At 46.0% G+C, this 16,853-nt stretch overlaps 1 protein-coding gene across 1 annotated transcript in view; it reads right to left on the minus strand.

The window, feature by feature from the left end:
• Nucleotides 1–16,853, minus strand: part of SCARB1 (scavenger receptor class B member 1) — a 58,558-nt gene that overhangs the window by 29,907 nt on the left and 11,798 nt on the right. Inside the window, exons 2-3 of the mRNA XM_070951307.1 lie at nucleotides 6,535–6,692; nucleotides 1,090–1,231 (exon numbers count right to left, since the gene is read on the minus strand). Coding sequence (XP_070807408.1) covers nucleotides 1,090–1,231; nucleotides 6,535–6,692 — 300 coding nt within the window. The remainder of the gene's footprint in view (nucleotides 1–1,089; nucleotides 1,232–6,534; nucleotides 6,693–16,853) is intronic.

A 16,853-nucleotide genomic window follows, 5' to 3' on the forward strand; every position in this document is an offset into this window, starting at 1 on the left:
GAGAGAAATTCTGGAATCTGTTCATCTTTTTCCTGCAATCCTGTAGAAGATTGCAAGTATTTGTTTACCGAATTCTCTGCAATATTTGCAGATCGCCCTCTTCCACCGAGACTTTGCACACCAAGGGGAAACAAAACCAATAATCTGTGTTGTAAATAATACAATCTGTGTAATAATACAATGAAGCCTAGCCACCACAATTGCTAGGATTGTTGTTGCTGTTGTTGTTAGTTGCAAAGTTGTGTCCGACCCATCGTGACCTCATGGGCAATGTTCCTCCAGGCCTTCCTGTCCTCTACCATCCCCTGGAGACTATTTAATCTCACACCGACTGCTTCAGTGACTCCATCCAGTCACCTCCTTCTCTGCCATCGTCCCCTTCTTCTTCTGCCCTCCATCATTCCCAGCATTAGGCTCTTCTCCAGGGAGTCCTTCCTCCTCATTAGTTGGCCAAAGGATTCGAGTTTCCTCTTCAGGATCTGGCCTTCTAAAGAGCAGTCAGGGTTGATCTCCTCTAGGACTGACCGGTTGGATCGCCTTGCAGTCCAAGGGACTCGCAGGAGTCTTCTCCAGCACCAGAGTTCAAAGGCCTCCATTCTTTGGCACTCAGCCTTCCTTATGGTCCAACCTTCACAACCATACATTGCAACTGGGAAAACCATTGGTGGAATTCAAATAATTTAACAACCTTCTGCCCTAATTACCGGCTGGGTGGGCATGGCCAGGGGTTGCAACAGGAAGCACTCGGCTGCCACCATCCACACCCCGTTTTGAACCTGGGAGCCAAAACGGGGTGCGTGGGAACTCCTGGAAGGGGTGGGGCGGAGCCAGCCAGCATTTTAACTAAGCGGTTCTCCCAAACCAGCCCGAACCGGCTGAATCCCACCACTGGATAGAACAGTCTTATCTGACTTTATGAAAAGCAAGTAGGGTCAATCATTCTTCAGGAGAACGTGTTGCTAGGTAAAGCCCAAAATTGGAAGAAAACCAAAATCGGTGAAAAATTAAGCCTTTGCACAAAAAAATTCAGAAACGGCACCTATTCTGTGAAGATGGGTTGAAGATCCCCAGAATTGGAAGCCCGCTTACCAAAACCAAGAGATTCGGCATCATGATGTAATCGGATTCTGATCCGTTGGAACGGTCCGGTTCGAAGATGAAGGAGCGATAACCCAGAAAGGAGACGGTATCGTTACTATGGAAAGTAATGTTCTTTTTCTGCCTGTATTCCCTGCAAGAGACACAGAACACGACAAAACAAATCAGGAGTTAGAAGGGCTTCCCCCCCCCCGTGATTTAAACCCCCCATTTAAGCAGGAAAGAGACGTCCTTCTAAATGGCAGGTAAAACCAATAATTTCATTTTGGCTTCCGTTTAAATGAGGCCCGTGGTTGCAGGGACTCATCCAATTAAAATCAAACAAAAGGCGCTTCTTGCTTTCCGACAATTTTATTTTACAAGGGATCCAGGCTCTGTTCACCACAAGCCCAGGCTGAAGGGTTTGCAGTTGTTATTAGGTGCAAATTTAATGACTAGAACTTCATATGTTTGGATGGATGATAGAGTGACGCTAAATTGAAAAATAAGAAAAGAAGATCCAGACAGTTGTTTCCAGTCTTGGAAAGAAACCAGCATCCTCCCTCAGTCCAAACCGAAAAAGACAGACTGGGCTCAGCCTTCCATCCAAATTTAGCAGCTGCAAACAGTCTGCTCTTAAAAAGTTGAGGTTTTCCCTTGTAAGATGGTGCCAAGTTTTGTCTTTGTTTCTGCCTTTTCTGAAAACTGGTACAACCAGGCACAAGTGAAGTGGCTTCCCCTGACCTACACAGCCCGAGAAAATTCCTTGCTTTGTCATTCCTCCGCCCGGTTTTTCGTAGCAATCTCAAAATAGGTTAAATTGTACGGATTTGTTTTTACCAGTGTTTCAATAGAAGGGAATTTCTGTAGCGGAGGGTTGAGATTTGATGCTGCTTGAACTTGGTGGGGGTTTTTGCAGACATTTCATTACCAAGCTAGGCAACAGCATCAGTGCTAGAAGGGAGTGGGGTTTGTAGGGAGGAGGAGGAGGACAAGGAGGAGGACGAGGACGAGGACGACTGTGAGGTCCTTGGGGTTCTCTGAGCTTGGTGGTTTTCTTGCAGAAGTTTCATAACCCATCATCAGTGCTAAAAGGGAGGGGAGTTTGCAAGGAGGAGGAGGAGGAGGAGGAGGAGGAGAAGGAGGAGGAGGAGGACGACTACTCTGGTTTTTTTTTTTTTTTAATTTATATGCCGCCCTTCTCTGGAGACTCAGGGCGGCTTACAATGCGCTAAGCAATAGCCTTCATTCTTTTGTATATTTATACAAAGTCAGCTTATTGCCCCCACAAACTGGGTTCTTGGTGCTCTGTGAGCTTCATTGTTTTCTTGCAGACCAAGCTAGGCAACATCATCAGTGCTAGAAAAGGGGGGGGGGAGTTCTGAGGAGGGGAGGAGGAGGACGGAGAGGAGGCGGAGGACTGTATGGTCCTTGCATATTTTCTTGCAAGTAGATAATATCATCAGTACTAGAAGGGAGTGGGATTTGTAGAGTGGAAGAGACGGAGGATTCTGGGCTCCTTGGTGCTCCCTGAGTTTGGTGATTTTCTTGCAGGTGTTTCCTTTGCCAGCTAGGTCACATCATCGGTGCGAAGAAGTGTGGAGTTTCATTCCTGGTTATATACGGAAGATTATCCTGTCGGTGTTAGTGGCAGTAAGGTTTCATCTCTGGTCAGTTCTGGATTAGGGAATTGTTTTCTACCTGCTCTTTGGTCTGGTGTTAATCGCCGATTATCTGGGCTGCTGGTTTTAGTCCTTCTGTTTTGCTTGGCTTTTCTACTGTCACTTGTTCCTTGTATTGATGGTGTGACCTACTTTAGCCAACTATGAAACATCTGCAAGCAAACAACCCACTCAGAGAGCACCAAGTGTGAAGAACTTGGTGCTTACACCAGTGTGAAGAAATGCAATCAAACCAGCAATAGTAAACATGAATGGTAATGCCTGTCCCGGTTCAGCCTTACACATTGTTCCTTCCACTGGTGGAAGGGAATTGCCCTTGGGCTGGGAATAAATTCTGAGAATTATAACACATCTATGCTTACTTAACAGGGAGTATAAACACAGTGACTCACATGCCTTCACCCTGGGGCCTATTTTGTAACCTCTCCCAAGTGGGGAGGCTAACAATCCTCGGCACTTTGCTCCACCAATGAGCCGCTGATGCAAGGCAGGCAGAAATTCCACCAGTTGCATGGATTGGGCCTTCCAAATGTGCCAAATGCAATTGTCCTCAGCTGTGTTGTGTAAAAGGGGTGGAGCTGGCCTCTGCTCTGTGATGGGGAGACAACACTACGTGCAGGAGGTCGGTTAAGCAACTCCTAACTTTGCAAACATTTGCCCCAAAAGTGGAATTGGATGGCTTATCATAAATCTGTAATTAAATCATTGTCAAACCATCATCATCATCATCATCATCTTTCTCTTCTTCTCATCCTCCTTTTTCTCATCCTCTTCCTCCTCCTCTTCTTCATCTTCTTATCCTCCTCCTTCTTTTTCTCCTCCCTCTCCTCTCCTCCTCCTCTTCTTTTCCTTCTCTTCCTTCCTCTTCTTCTCTTCCTCCTCCTCCTCCTCTTCCTCCTTCTTTTTCTCATCCTCTTCCTCCTCCTCCTCCTCTTCTTCTCCTTCTCCATCTTCTTCTTCTCTTCCTCCTCCTCCTTTTCCTTCTCCTCTTCCTCCTCCTTCTTTTTCTCCTCCTCTTCCTCCTCCTCCTCCTCCTCCTCTTCTTCATCTTCTTCTCTTCCTCCTCCTCCTCCTCCTCCTTCTTGCTATTAGATGCTATCGTAGTGTGTCTTTGATGTGTTGCCTCTCCATCTTCTGGCTCTGCCTCATGTTCTTTGACCTTCTCCTCTTTTTGTATGTGCCTTTTATGGTGTAGGATCCCAAGGCATTCTCTCCAGGTGAACAAACCACTTAACTTGCTGTCTTTGTGTGTAGTTTAAGGTTGGTTCTATTCCAGTTCTTTCTCCTATGGTCTCATTTTTTAAAATTTTATCTACTCCACTAATACTTCTGCATTTTTTCAGAGCTGGGAGCGAGGTGGGTCACCATGACAAGGTCACCTTCTGGTGCTCCAAACTCTAGATCTGACTGACATTTGATCTCACTAGCTGCATACAGCCTACAAACTTTCGCATCCTGACATTAAAGCAGGGGTCTCCAACCTTGGCAACTTTTAAGACTTGTGGACTTCAACTCCCAGAGTTCATCAGCCAGCTGGGAGTTGAAGTCCACAAGTCTTAAAGTTGCCAAGGTTGGAGACCCCTGCTTTAAACAACAGCTGAGAAAAATGGGCATAATTTTGAAACTTTCCTTAATTTCCCCCCATCTTCTACTTGGGGCAATTATTTAACCCAGTTTTTTTTAAAAAAAGGTTCTGGAGATGTGGAAAAGTTGCCCCGCTCAACCTTTGGAAAGATTCTAACCGTCAGCCCTTTTCCAGCCCTCAAACTAACATTTTTGTGACTGTTTCTTCACTCTTGCGTGTTTGTATGTATGTATGTATGTATGTATGTATGTATGTATGCATGTGTGTGCAATGACTTTTCACTTTTTTAAAGGAACTTAAAGACTTCCACATAGTTGCTATATAATGCTAGAAGCATTGGGCATAAATCCGTTTAAGAAGAGATTCCTCGGTCATGCTAAAAGTCTAATTGTAGAAAGAAAGAAAGAAAGAAAGAAAGAAAGAAAGAAAGAAAGAAAGAAAGAAAGAAAGAAAGAAAGAAAGAAAGAAAGAAAGAAAGAAAGAAGGAAGGAAGGAAGGAAGGAAGGAAGGAAGGAAAGGGAAGAAGGTAGGTAGGTAGGTAGGGGGGAGGAAGGAAGGAAGGAAGGAAGGAAGGAAGGAAGGAAGGAAGGAAGAAAGAAAGAAAGAAAGAAAGAAAGAAAGAAAGAAAGAAAGAAAAAAGAAAGAAGGAAGAAAGGGAGGGAAGAAGGAAAGAAGGAAGAGAGGAAGGGAGGGAAGAAGGTAGGTAGGTAGGTAAGTAGGTAGGTAGGTGGGGAGGAAGGAAGGAAGGAAGAAAGAAGGAAGGAAAGAAAGAAGGAAAGAAGGAAAGAAAGAAAAGAAGGAAGAAAGGGAGGAAAGAAGGAAGGGAGGAAGGAAGGGAAGAAGGTAGGTAGGTAGGTAGGTAGGTAGGTAGGTGGGGGGAAGGAAGGAAAGAAAGAAAAGAAGGAAGAAAGGGAGGAAAGAAGGAAGAGAGGAAGAGAGGAAGGAAGGGAAGAAGGAAGGTAGGTAGGTAGGTAGGTGGGTAGGTGGGGAGGAAGGAAGGAAGAATACAAAAGAAGGAAGAAAGGAAGGGAAGAAGGACGAGAGGGAGGAAGGTGCGGAGGGAGGAAGGAAGGAATTGAAACTAAGACACAAATTTCATATCACCAGGAGCAAAACTGCTGAAAACAAGACTTAAAATAACTATGCAGAAACACACACCAGAAAGGACAATACATTAACAACAACAACAATGGGAACCCATAAGCTGTAATAATGATATGGCTCTTCCTTTATCGGCTTAATCACCTTCAGGAAAAGCTATAATTTAATTTGCATCAGAATTAAACAAGAAAGGCATCTGAGTGCGCAACCCTCCCTAAATGCTTTGCAAATGATTTGATTAACATTCAGTTCTGGAAAAATCTTCCTCTCTGGGCTGAGTGTGATTATCCTGGGCGATTTGACCATGTTTGACTCAATCAAGCTGGTTTTGCCCGAAGTCAAAATTATAGCTTGGTTATGTAGATGTGGATGTGACCCACACTAAAGGCAAGATTATAGCTGGCGATGAAGTGTGTTGTTTATCTTGGTTACTCAAACATACTAAGGATTTATTCCAAACTGGCCTTCCTGATGAGGTATCAAGCAAGGCAATAAAACACCTCAAGAATTCAATTTGGGTAGCATGAAGAACTGCAGATAAATTCTTTTTCTTTTCTCTTTCTTTCTTTCTTTCTTTCTTCTTTCTTTTTCTTTCTTTTTCTTTCTTTCTTTCCTTTCCTTCCTTCCCTCCCTCCTCCTTCCTTCCTACCTCCCGTTTCATTGCCCTCCGTCTTTCCTCTGACTGTTTCCTTTCCTTCCTTCCATCTCCTTCCCTCTCTCCCTCCCTCCCTCCTATTTCATTGTCCTCCCTCCTTCCTGTCTCACTCCCTTTCTTTTCCTTCCTTCCTTCCCTCCCTCTCTATTCCCTTCCTTCCTTCTCTCCATTTCCTTTCTTCCATCTATTTCATTGCCCTCCTTCCCTTCCTGTCTCGCACCTATCCTCTCTCCCTTCCTTTTTTTTCTTCTTTCTCCTTAGCTTTCTTTCCTTCCTTCCTTCCCTACCTCCCTCTCTCTATTCCCTTCATTTCCTTCCTTCCTTCCTCTCCTTTCCCCTTCCCCATTAGCTCCTTCTCCTTGGCCTGCCCTCCCGTCCTGCCAAGACCCCCCACCCCAACCACCTGCGAGCCAAGCCAAGAGATCAGTGCACACCTGTAGACGTAAGGGCCCCGCTGGCTGACGACCGGCTTGGCGCCTAGAAGGACGTCCTTGGAATTCATCACCTCCATGAAGTAGAATGAGATATAGAAGGGAACGGGGAGGTCTTTCCACAAGGTGTACATGGCGCTGTCAGGATCAATTCTGGTATTCTGCAATTGTAACAAACACGGGTCAGAACTGACAGCTGATCCTTACCAGCTGATTTTAAAGCCAAACCAGTGAACAAACACAATGTCAAGTTTCCGAAAGATGCCCTAATTAATTCATGAGCCATGATCCAAACTTCAAAGGAAATATAGCCATTTATTAGGAGCAACATTCCGGCAATACTCGGATGCAGTTAGGACTGATCCCACGTAGATTTATGTTCCCCTATGACCCTGTCTCTCCCCTCCTCCCTGGCCATGTCATAAATCACATTCTCCAATTAACCACTTTGGCTGCCTGTGAAACCCATCACTCTCCTGCTGATTGCGGTAAGAAAGCATCTGTGGAATGTAGCTTCAGTTAGGGAAATCAATCAGCTCCATCAGTTCTCCCTCCCTCCTGCTCATGGCAACTTGAAAGCTTTGCAAGTTGACACACAAGTTAATTCACGATACGTTAATTCATGCTTTTTCACTGGAAAAACAGGCCTCTCTCTTGTGGGTTTTTTTTTCCTCCCCTTTCTTCATCATCCTGCATTGCTCCCGGGTTAATATGCAGACCGCAGGTAGTCCTCGACTTACGACCAGAAACCGAGCCAGAATTTCCCAACAGCAAGGTGGATATTAAGCGAGTCACGCCCGATTTCACAACCTCTTTCTTTTTTTTTGGCCATGGTTGTTAAGCAAAGCACTGAGGTTGTTAAGTGAATCATGTCATTAAGCGAATCGGCTTCCCCTCCCCCCCATGGACTCTGCTTGTTGGAAGCCTGCTGGGTAGATCACAAATGGTGCAACTACTGTAATAGGTTGCCAAGCACCCAACTTTTGGCGATGTACATCATGGTCATAAGTGCGAGGATCTGCTGCGAGTCACCTTTCCTCCCCGCCCCCAGTGCTGTTGTAAATTTGAACGGTCGCTAAAGAAATGACTGTAAGTCAAGGACTACCCATATTGACATTCGTTTTTTTAAAAAGTCAACGCTTGGAAAAAACAACAACAGAATTAACCTCCAGAGATGTTGGAGATATTGGCCTTCCGAAAAGCGGTGAAGACCTGGCTTTTCCGTCAGGCCTGGGGCCGTTGATCTCACTTTGCGATCTGACGAGATCCGGCCATGAATGGTGTGAATGGGTTTTAATGTTTTTAATTTTTAAGGGTTTTTATAGTGATTTTTTGAGTGTATTGTGAGCCACCCTGGGTCTTCGGAGAGGAGCGGCATATAAATTGAATAAATAAATAAAATAAATAAAATGTCCTGCTTATCACCAATGACCTCCATTGCTGCACAAATTTTGGCTCCCTTTTGTTTTGTGCTTCTGGCTGTTGAATCTTGGTGATTCTGTCAAGTATTTGCAAGCCATTGGCACATGTGTCATACAGACACCAGTGGAGGCAGAGAGTGTCTCCATCCCTATGTGGAAAGGAGGGGCTTACCCTGAGTATAAAACCCCCTCCAACCTTTTCCACCTTGCTCTCCCCATCTCTCTCTTTTCATGTTTGTTCCTCATGAGACTTGATCTCTGTTGTACATAGTTAATATGATTTATCATATGAATAAATACGTTTAAGACATTTATTTATGCATCTGCCTCTGAACTCTTCTATGCTCCTGGGTGTTTCTACGATCCCAATGCCACAGATTCACACAGCCCGGAGGGGATTGTAAATTGTCTAAGAGTGTTTTAATGATTAGTTAAGGCTTTTAATACTGGAAGGATCCCACTTTGTGCAGAAACAGGTTTGTACGTCTACCACTTTTAAACCCTGCCCCAAGGATACGCTTTGCTTCCAACGGCAACTTAGGAAAAAAAAGACACTCTTTGCCAGGTTCACACGCGCGTGAAAAAGCCAGTTATGGCGCATTCTCCCAAATGATTCACTTCGCTCGCACTGCAGTGCCAAAAGCCACCAAACCAGGTCACAGATGCTTACCGGTGCCGTGTTGGAATGTATGCAAATAAATCTTGGAACGGGGTTTGAAAAATCCCCCGTTTTCTTGTCTATGAAGATTCCTTGTCATCCAGGTCAAGGTTGTCTCAGAGGTGATTTTTCCCCCCCCAAGAAGCAACTGGACTTCCTTGGTTTTTCTTTGAAGACGTTTTGCTTCTCATCCGGGAAGCTTTCCTGGACAAGAAGCGAAACGCCTTCAAAGAAGTGAAATGTCTTCTTCGTCAAGAGCTGAAGAAGCTTCCCGGATGAGAAGCGAAATGTCTTCATAGAAGTGAAACGTCTTCTTCTGCAAGAGCTGAAGAAGCTTCCCGGATGAGAAGCGAAATGTCTTCATAGAAGCGAAACGTCTTCTTCTGCAAGAGCTGAAGAAGCTTCCCGGATGAGAAGCGAAACGTTTTCATAGAAGCGAAATGTCGTCTTCTGCAAGAGCTGAAGAAGCTTCCCGGATGAGAAGCGAAATGTCTTCATAGAAGCGAAACGTCGTCTTCTGCAAGAGCTGAAGAAGCTTCCCGGAAGAGAAGCGAAACATCTTCATAGAAGCGAAACGTCGTCTTCTGCAAGAGCTGAAGAAGCTTCCCGGATGAGAAGCGAAATGTCTTCATAGAAGCGAAATGTCTTCTTCGTCAAGAGCTGAAGAAGCTTCCCGGATGAGAAGCGAAACGTCTTCATAGAAGCGAAACGTCGTCTTCTGCAAGAGCTGAAGAAGCTTCCCGGAAGAGAAGCGTACGGATCTGGATGGGGAGAAACAGACTCAGGCTCAACCCGTCCAAGACCGAGTGGCTGTGGTTTCCGGTGTCCCAATATAGTCAGTTGGTGCCATCACTGACTATTGGGGGTGAGTCGTTGGCCCCCACGGAGAGGGCTCGCAACTTGGGCATCCTCCTGGATTCACGGCTGTCTTTAGAAGAGCATCTGACGGCTGTGGCCAGGGGGACTTTCTATCAGGTTCGCCTGATCCACCATTTGCGTCCCTTTCTGGATCAGGACTCCTTATGCACGGTCACTCATGCCCTCGTCACTTCCCGCCTGGACTACTGTAATGCTCTCTACATGGGGCTCCCCTTGAGGAGCACCTGGGGGCTCCAACTGGTCCAGAATGCGGCCGCGCGGGTGGTTATGGGAGTGACATAGCGTTCCCATGTAACACCTCTCCTGCGTGAGCTGCACTGGCTCCCGGTGGTCTTCCGGGTGCGCTTCAAGGTATTGGTTACCATCTTTAGAGCGCTCCATGGCTCAGGACCTGGGTACCTACGAGACCCCCCTTCTGCCACCGGTAGCCTCTCACCGGCCAGTACGCTCCCACAGAGAGGGGCTCCTCAGAGTGCCGTCGGCCAAACAGTGTCAACTGGCGGCCCCCAGGGGGAGAGCCTTCTCTGTGGAGGCACCTGCCCTTTGGAACGAGCTCCCCCCGGAGATACGGAGGATCCCGGATTTGCGCACTTTCCGCCGTGCCATCAAGACTTTTTTATTTCAACAAGCGGGACTGGCCTAAGTCTTTTTAATTGTTTAATTTTAATTTGTTTTTAAAAACAGGGGTGTTTTAATTAGTATGGGCCAAATTTATTTAATATGTTTTTAAATTGTTTTTTAAATTTTATATTGTATCTGTTTTATCTTTGGCTGTTCACCGCCCTGAGACCTTCGGGAGTAGGGCGGTATATAAATCTAAATAAACTGAAACTGAAACAGAAGCAAAACGTCAGTGGTTAGAGGTCAGTACTGCAGGCTACTTCTGCTGACTGCAATTTGGCAGTTCGAATCTCACCAGGCTCAAGGTTGACTCAGCCTTCCATCCTTCCGAGGGGGTTAAAATGAGGACCCAGATTGTTGGGGGCAAGAGACTGACTCTGGAAACTGCTTAGAGAGGGCTGTAAATCACTGTGAAGTGGTATATAAGTCTATAGGGCTATTGCCTTCCTTCCTTCCTTCCTTCCTTCCTTCCTTCCTTCCTTCCTTCCTTCCTTCCTTCCTTCCTTCCTTCCTTCCTTCCTTCCTCTGCCCACTGCCAGCAGTTCACATCTCACCAGGCTCAAGGTTGACTCAGCCTTCCATCCTTCCGAGGTTGGTAAAATGAGGACCCAGATTGTTGGGGGCAAGAGGCTGACTCTGTAAACCGCTTAGAGAGGGCTGGAAAGCACTGTGAAGTGGTATGTAAGAGCTATTGCTTTTCCTTCCTTCCTTCCTTCCTTCCTTCCTTCCTTCCTTCCTTCCTTCCTTCCTTCCTTCCTTCCTTCCTTCCTTCAACTCTGCCCATTGCCAGGAGTTCAATCCTGGCTGGTTCAAGATTGATTCTGCCTTCCATCCTTCCAAGATGGGTAAAATGAGGACCCAGAATGGTGGTGGCAATATGATGACTCTGTAAACCACTTAAAGAGGGCTGTGAAGCACTGTGAAGAGGTATATAAGTCTAATTGCTATTGATATTGCTCTTCCTTTTCTCCTTCCTTCCTTCCTTCCATCCATCCCTCCATCCCTCCATCCCTCCATCCCTCCATCCCTCCATCCATCCATCCATCCATCCATGGTGTGCAATAGTTAGAATGCAGCATTGCAGGCTAACTCTGCCCACTGCCAGCAGTTTAATCCTGACTGATTCAAGGTTGACTCAGCCTTCCATCCTTCCGAGGTGGTTAAATGAGGACCCAGATTGTTGGGCTGACTCTGTAAACCATTTAGAGGGGGCTGGAAAGCACTGTGGTATAGAAGTCTAAGTGCTATTGCTATTGTTCTTCCTTTCCTTTCCTTTCCTTTCCTTTCCTTCTTTCCTTTCCTTTCCTTTCCTTTCCTTTCCTTTCCTTTCCTTTCCTTTCCTTTCCTTTCCTTTCCTTTCCTTTCCTTTCCTTTCCTTTCCTTTCCTTTCCTTTCCCTTCCCTTCCCTTCCCTTCCCTTCCCTTCCCTTCCCTTCCCTTCCCTTCCATGGTGTGCAGTGGTTAGAATGCAGCATTGCAAGCTAATTCTGCCCACAGCCAGGAGTTCGATCCTGACCGGCTCAAAGTTGACTTAGTCTTCCAATCTTCCAAAGTCAGTAAAACGAGGACCCAGATTCTTGGGGGCAAGCGGCTGACTTTGTAAAACCACTTAGAGAGGGCTGGAAAGCTCTGTGAAAACAGTATAGAAGTCTAAGTGCTATTGCTATAAATATGAGTCAGGGTACTAAGGGTCTGAATTTTGATCACATGACCACGGGGAGGTTGCAACGGTCACAAGTCTGAAAAAAACAGTCATAAGTCACTTTCTTCAGTGTCGTCATCACTTCAAATAGCCCTAAAACAAATAGTTATGAGTTGACTGGACTGATGTTTATGATTTCTCCAATACTCTGTTTGTGTGGATAGAACACACTGAGTCAATTTATTTACACATCATGTTTACCTTTGGCCAACAGAGAGGACGTACGATTCCCTGAAATCTACCACTGGTCACAGAATGCTCCGAGTTCTCCAGAAAGCAGAACTTGTCCCCAAACATGATGCTAAAATAAGCCAGGCTGACATTTGAGGTTTGCAGTTTTGTGCGGACTACAGATGCAGGCCAGGAAAGTTAGCTCAACAATCTCCGATTCAAGGCAAGGAGGAATTGGGATCGGCAAAGAAATACGCTGGACTCCCTTATTTATTGATTTGGAGGTCACAGACCGTGAAGATGTTACAACAGCAGCAGTGCAAAGCAAGTATGGGAAGTCCTTGACTTACAACCATTCATTTAGTGACCGTTCCATGTTACAACAGCACTGGGGGAAAAAAAAAGACACTTAGGGTCGTTTTTTTCACACTTAGGACTTAGATTGCAGCATCAAGTGATCACATTTTTGGATACTTGGAGACGGGGTTGCAGGGGTCGTGAAATCCCCTCTTGCAACGCTGGAACCAACGAGATAGCCCAGTTCACTTAACAACCTCGTTATACTATTTTAACAACCCTGGCGAACCGCTTAACACAGTGGTGGGATTCAAATAATTTAACAACTGGTTCTTTGCCCTAATGATCAGCTGGGTGAGAGTGGCCATGGTGGGAGTCGCCAGGGCGTGTGACAGCCAGCACTCGGCCTCCTGCACCCCCCTGGCAGCAAAAATGGGCTCCGATGTGGGGACGTCTCACCCACCCACCCCTGCTCCATTTTGGGCCTAGGAGGCCTCCCTGAAGCCTCCTGGAGTGAAAACGGGCTGTGGGGCCCCCACGCATCCCCACGCCCCATTTTGAGCCCAGTAGGCCTCCCTACACTTACCTGGGAGCCAAAATGGTGTGTGTGGGACTCCTGGAAGGGGCAGGGTGGGACGGGGCCAACCAGTAATTTAATTTAAATTGCTGGTTAAATTTAAATTAATTTAACCCGAACCAGCTGAATCCCACCACTGGCTTAACAACAGTGGCAAGGAAGATCGTCAAATGGGGCCAGGCTCTCTTTAGCTACTATCTCGCTTAGCCACAAAAACGTTGGGGCTCAATTGTGGTCGTTAAGTCGAGGGCTACCTGTACGAGAGCAACAGATGCAAGCAGTCCTGCAGTTACCACCGTCGCTGCTCCCTGAAATGATGGTCGTAAGTGGAAAGTGTGAGAAAGCAACTCAAGCACTGGATTTTATCTGGTGGAAGATGGGATTGATAGAAGGTGAGCAAGCCTACACAATCATGTCCCTCTCTCGTAATCTTTAGTGCCTCCGAGAATCCTTGCCCTGCTTGTTCTTCCTCCTGGCCTGCCTAGAAGGACAGGTGGTTATCTCTGAATTTGGCTGGACATATTCTCCACTCATATTAAGATTGCCGAAACTACATGTTTAACAAGTTCTGGATTATCCAATATCAGTTACTGTATATCGATAGTCCCTTGGCATCAAGCACGTTGCAACTTGAATTCTGTGTGTTCCCAAACACATTGCCCCAAATGTCCATTTCCTAACACGTTAGAGGTAATCCTCGACTTACAACATTGAGAGACCGTTCCAAGTTTCAACAGCACTGAAAAACGTGACATTAGCAGATGAACCATGTTCTTCTATGTCACTGCGTTTTTGTATTTACCAGATGAGCTCTTATTTTTGAACTTTCAGACTTACCGTAGCTTGCCAAGTTCTTATCAGTAAGCTAACTGCGCATGTCCACATTCTTTCACTTTCTTCTATCTTTTTTTGTTTGCCTGCCAAGAGGTCCGGCAGGAACGCTGCCAAGATGTAATTAATTAGCTAGTAAGATGTTTTTACTTCTTCATAATAAAATGTGTTTATTAGAATATATCTCGGTTTTATTTTCTTAAAGTATACTTCAAGGAAAGGTCACGATACATTCTCTAATCAAGGTGCAATTACCCAAAAGCAGAATGGGATTAATTGCCACCCTGACATTCTACACGTGCTGTATATAATCTCATTTGATACCAGAAAGGCAAGAGATGTCTTAGACCAGGGGTCGGCAACCTTAAACACTCAAAGAGCCACAAAGGTCCTAACCAGAAGCCCCCCGTTTAATTCTGGAGCCAACCGGAAGTCCAGTTCCCCCACCATAGAGTCTCCTCCTAGCACGGCGTCCTTTTTCCTCTACCTGTCCTAACCGAAAGCCCTATCAATCGTGGAGCCGACTGGCGACAGGGAGCCGCAGCAGAGGGATGAAAGAGCCACATGCGGCTCCAGAGCCACAGGTTGCTGACCCCTGTCTTAGACACAGTACCCAAAGGAAATATACTGTCAACTCGGACGAGGCTCATGATTTAATTAGGGCATCGGTCAGAACCCTGTCATATACATTATAATTTTTTTCCTGTAAGGCAACCCAACAATTTGACAAACCGCTCAAAATCGGCTTTGATCTTTAAAAGACGGGGAATAAAACAAGAATACTCAGGATTGTACGCTGCAGCCAGGGCCAAAACCAGATATTTTCCTGTACAAGTAGTCCTTGATGTAACGACAGTTCGTTTAGTGACGGTTCGGAGTTACAATGGTAGTGAAAAAAGCGACTTGTGGCTGTTTTTCACACTTATAACCTTCGCAGCCTTCCCAATTCCCCATGGTCATGTAATCAGAATTCAGAACCTTGGTAACTGGATCACATTTATGACAATTGCAGTCTCCTGGGATCATGCAATCCCCTTTTGCGACCTTCCAACACACAGGGTCGATGGGGAATCCAGATTCGCTTAACAACCATGTTAAAGAAATTCAATCTTTCACTGCACAAACCATGGCAAGAAAAGTCACAAAAAAGAGGGAAACTCACTTAACAACTGTTTCACTCAGCAACATAAATGTTGGGCTCCATTGTGGTTGTAAATCGAGGACTACCTGCCTTGTCATCAGTTGTCGCCTGACCAACACAATTAGGAAACACAATTAGAAAAACTACCGGTAATTCTACTTTATTGCAAAGCTACATTAACAGATCCTGGCAAATAGATGGGCAAGAAATGGAGGTAGTGACAGATTTTATTTTCCTGGGCTCCAAGATCGCCGCAGATGGGGACTGCAGCCAAGAAATTAAAAGACGCTTGCTCCTGGGGAGGAAAGCTACGGCAAAGCTAGAGAGCATACTAAAAAGCAGAGACATCACCCTGCCAACAAAAGTGCCTACAGTCAAGGCGATGGTTTTCCCAGTTGCAATGGATGGTTGTGAAAGTTGGACCATAAAAAAGGCTGAGCGCCAAAGAATTGAGGACTTTGAACTCTGGTGCTGGAGAAGACTCCTGCGAGTCCCTTGGACTGCAAGGCGATCCAACCAGTCAGTCCTAGAGGAGATCAACCCCTGACTTCTCTTTAGAAGGCCAGATCCTGAAGAGGAAACTCAAATACTTTGGCCACCTAATGAGAAGGAAGGACTCACTGGAGAAGAGCCTAATGCTGGGAACGATGGAGGGCAAAAGAAGAAGGGGACGGCAGAGAACGAGGTGGCTGGATGGAGTCAATGAAGCAGTCAGCGTGCCTTTAAATGGACTCCAGAGGATGGTAGAGGAAAGGAAGGCCTGGAGAAACGTTGTACATGGGGTCGCGATGAGTCGGACACAACTTTGCAACTAACAACAAAATTCTACTTAATTGCAAAGCTACATTAACAGAATCTCAGAAGTGTGAAAGCACAATTCTCCCAACTGTCTCTTTTACGGCTTGAGAAACTTGGAAGCTAGTCTCTTTTGTTGCACAGTCCATTATCCATCTGTGGACTAAGCAGCCCCTTATCTGATTTATCCCTAAGTGGAATCTCTCGGCCCTTGCCTGCCACATATACCATTACATAAACAGAAATTGAGAAACGTTTGTAGTGAGAAAAAATTACGCTCTCAAAGAGTGGTTGCTATAATTATTTTCCGTCATGAAACTTAAAACATCTGATAACAGGGCTAAAGCATACAACGAACAGTTGCGGGAACTGGGTCAGAGGTGGTATTCAGCAGGTTCTGACCAGTTCTGGAGAACCGGTAGCGGAAATTTTGAGTAGTTCAGAGAACCGGTAAATACCACCTCTGGCTGGTCCCACCGAGTAGTGGGATTCAAATCCCATCGCTACCGGTTCGCTCATGGGGGTGGGCGTGCTCGTGCGCCACTTCTGTGCATATGCAGAAACTTCTGCGCATGCACAGAGACGTCCGGTGGGTGGGCGGAGCCTCCCACCACTGCCGCTTTGCTCGATGCGGGGCGAACCGGTAGCAACCCACCACTGGCCCCGCCCCCATCTATTCTCTGCCTCCTGAGTCCCAGCTGATCGAGAGAAATGGGGATTTTGTAGTATCCTTCCCCTGGATTGGGGAGGGAATGGAGATTTTATAGTATCCTTCCCCTGCCACGCCCACCAAGCCACACCCACAGAACTGATAGTAAAAAATTTTTAATCCCACCACTGAACTGGGTATGTCTAGCCTAATGAAGAGAAGGACCAGGGTAGACATGATAGCAGTCTTCCAATATCTGAGGGGTTGCCACAAAGAAGAGGGGGTCAACCTATTCTCCACAGCACCTGAAGGCAGGACAAGAAGCAATGGACGGAAACTAATCAAGGAGAGATCTAATTTAGAATTAAGGAGGAATTTCCTGACAGTGAGAACAATCAACCAGTGGAACAGAAGTTGCCTTTGGAAGTTGTGGGAGCTTCATCACTGGAAGTTTTTAAGAAGAGATTGGACTGCCATTTATCTGGAACGATATGGGGTCTCTTCCTGCTTGGACTAGAAGACCTCTAAGGTCCCTTCCAGGTCTGTTATTCTGTTCTGTAATTGCTGAATTCTAGAACCCC

Source organism: Pituophis catenifer, unplaced genomic scaffold (assembly GCF_029215685.1).
Source record: "Pituophis catenifer annectens isolate HBS135680 unplaced genomic scaffold, rPitCat1.0.hap2 SCAF_10, whole genome shotgun sequence".
NCBI classification, from domain to species: domain Eukaryota; kingdom Metazoa; phylum Chordata; class Lepidosauria; order Squamata; family Colubridae; genus Pituophis; species Pituophis catenifer.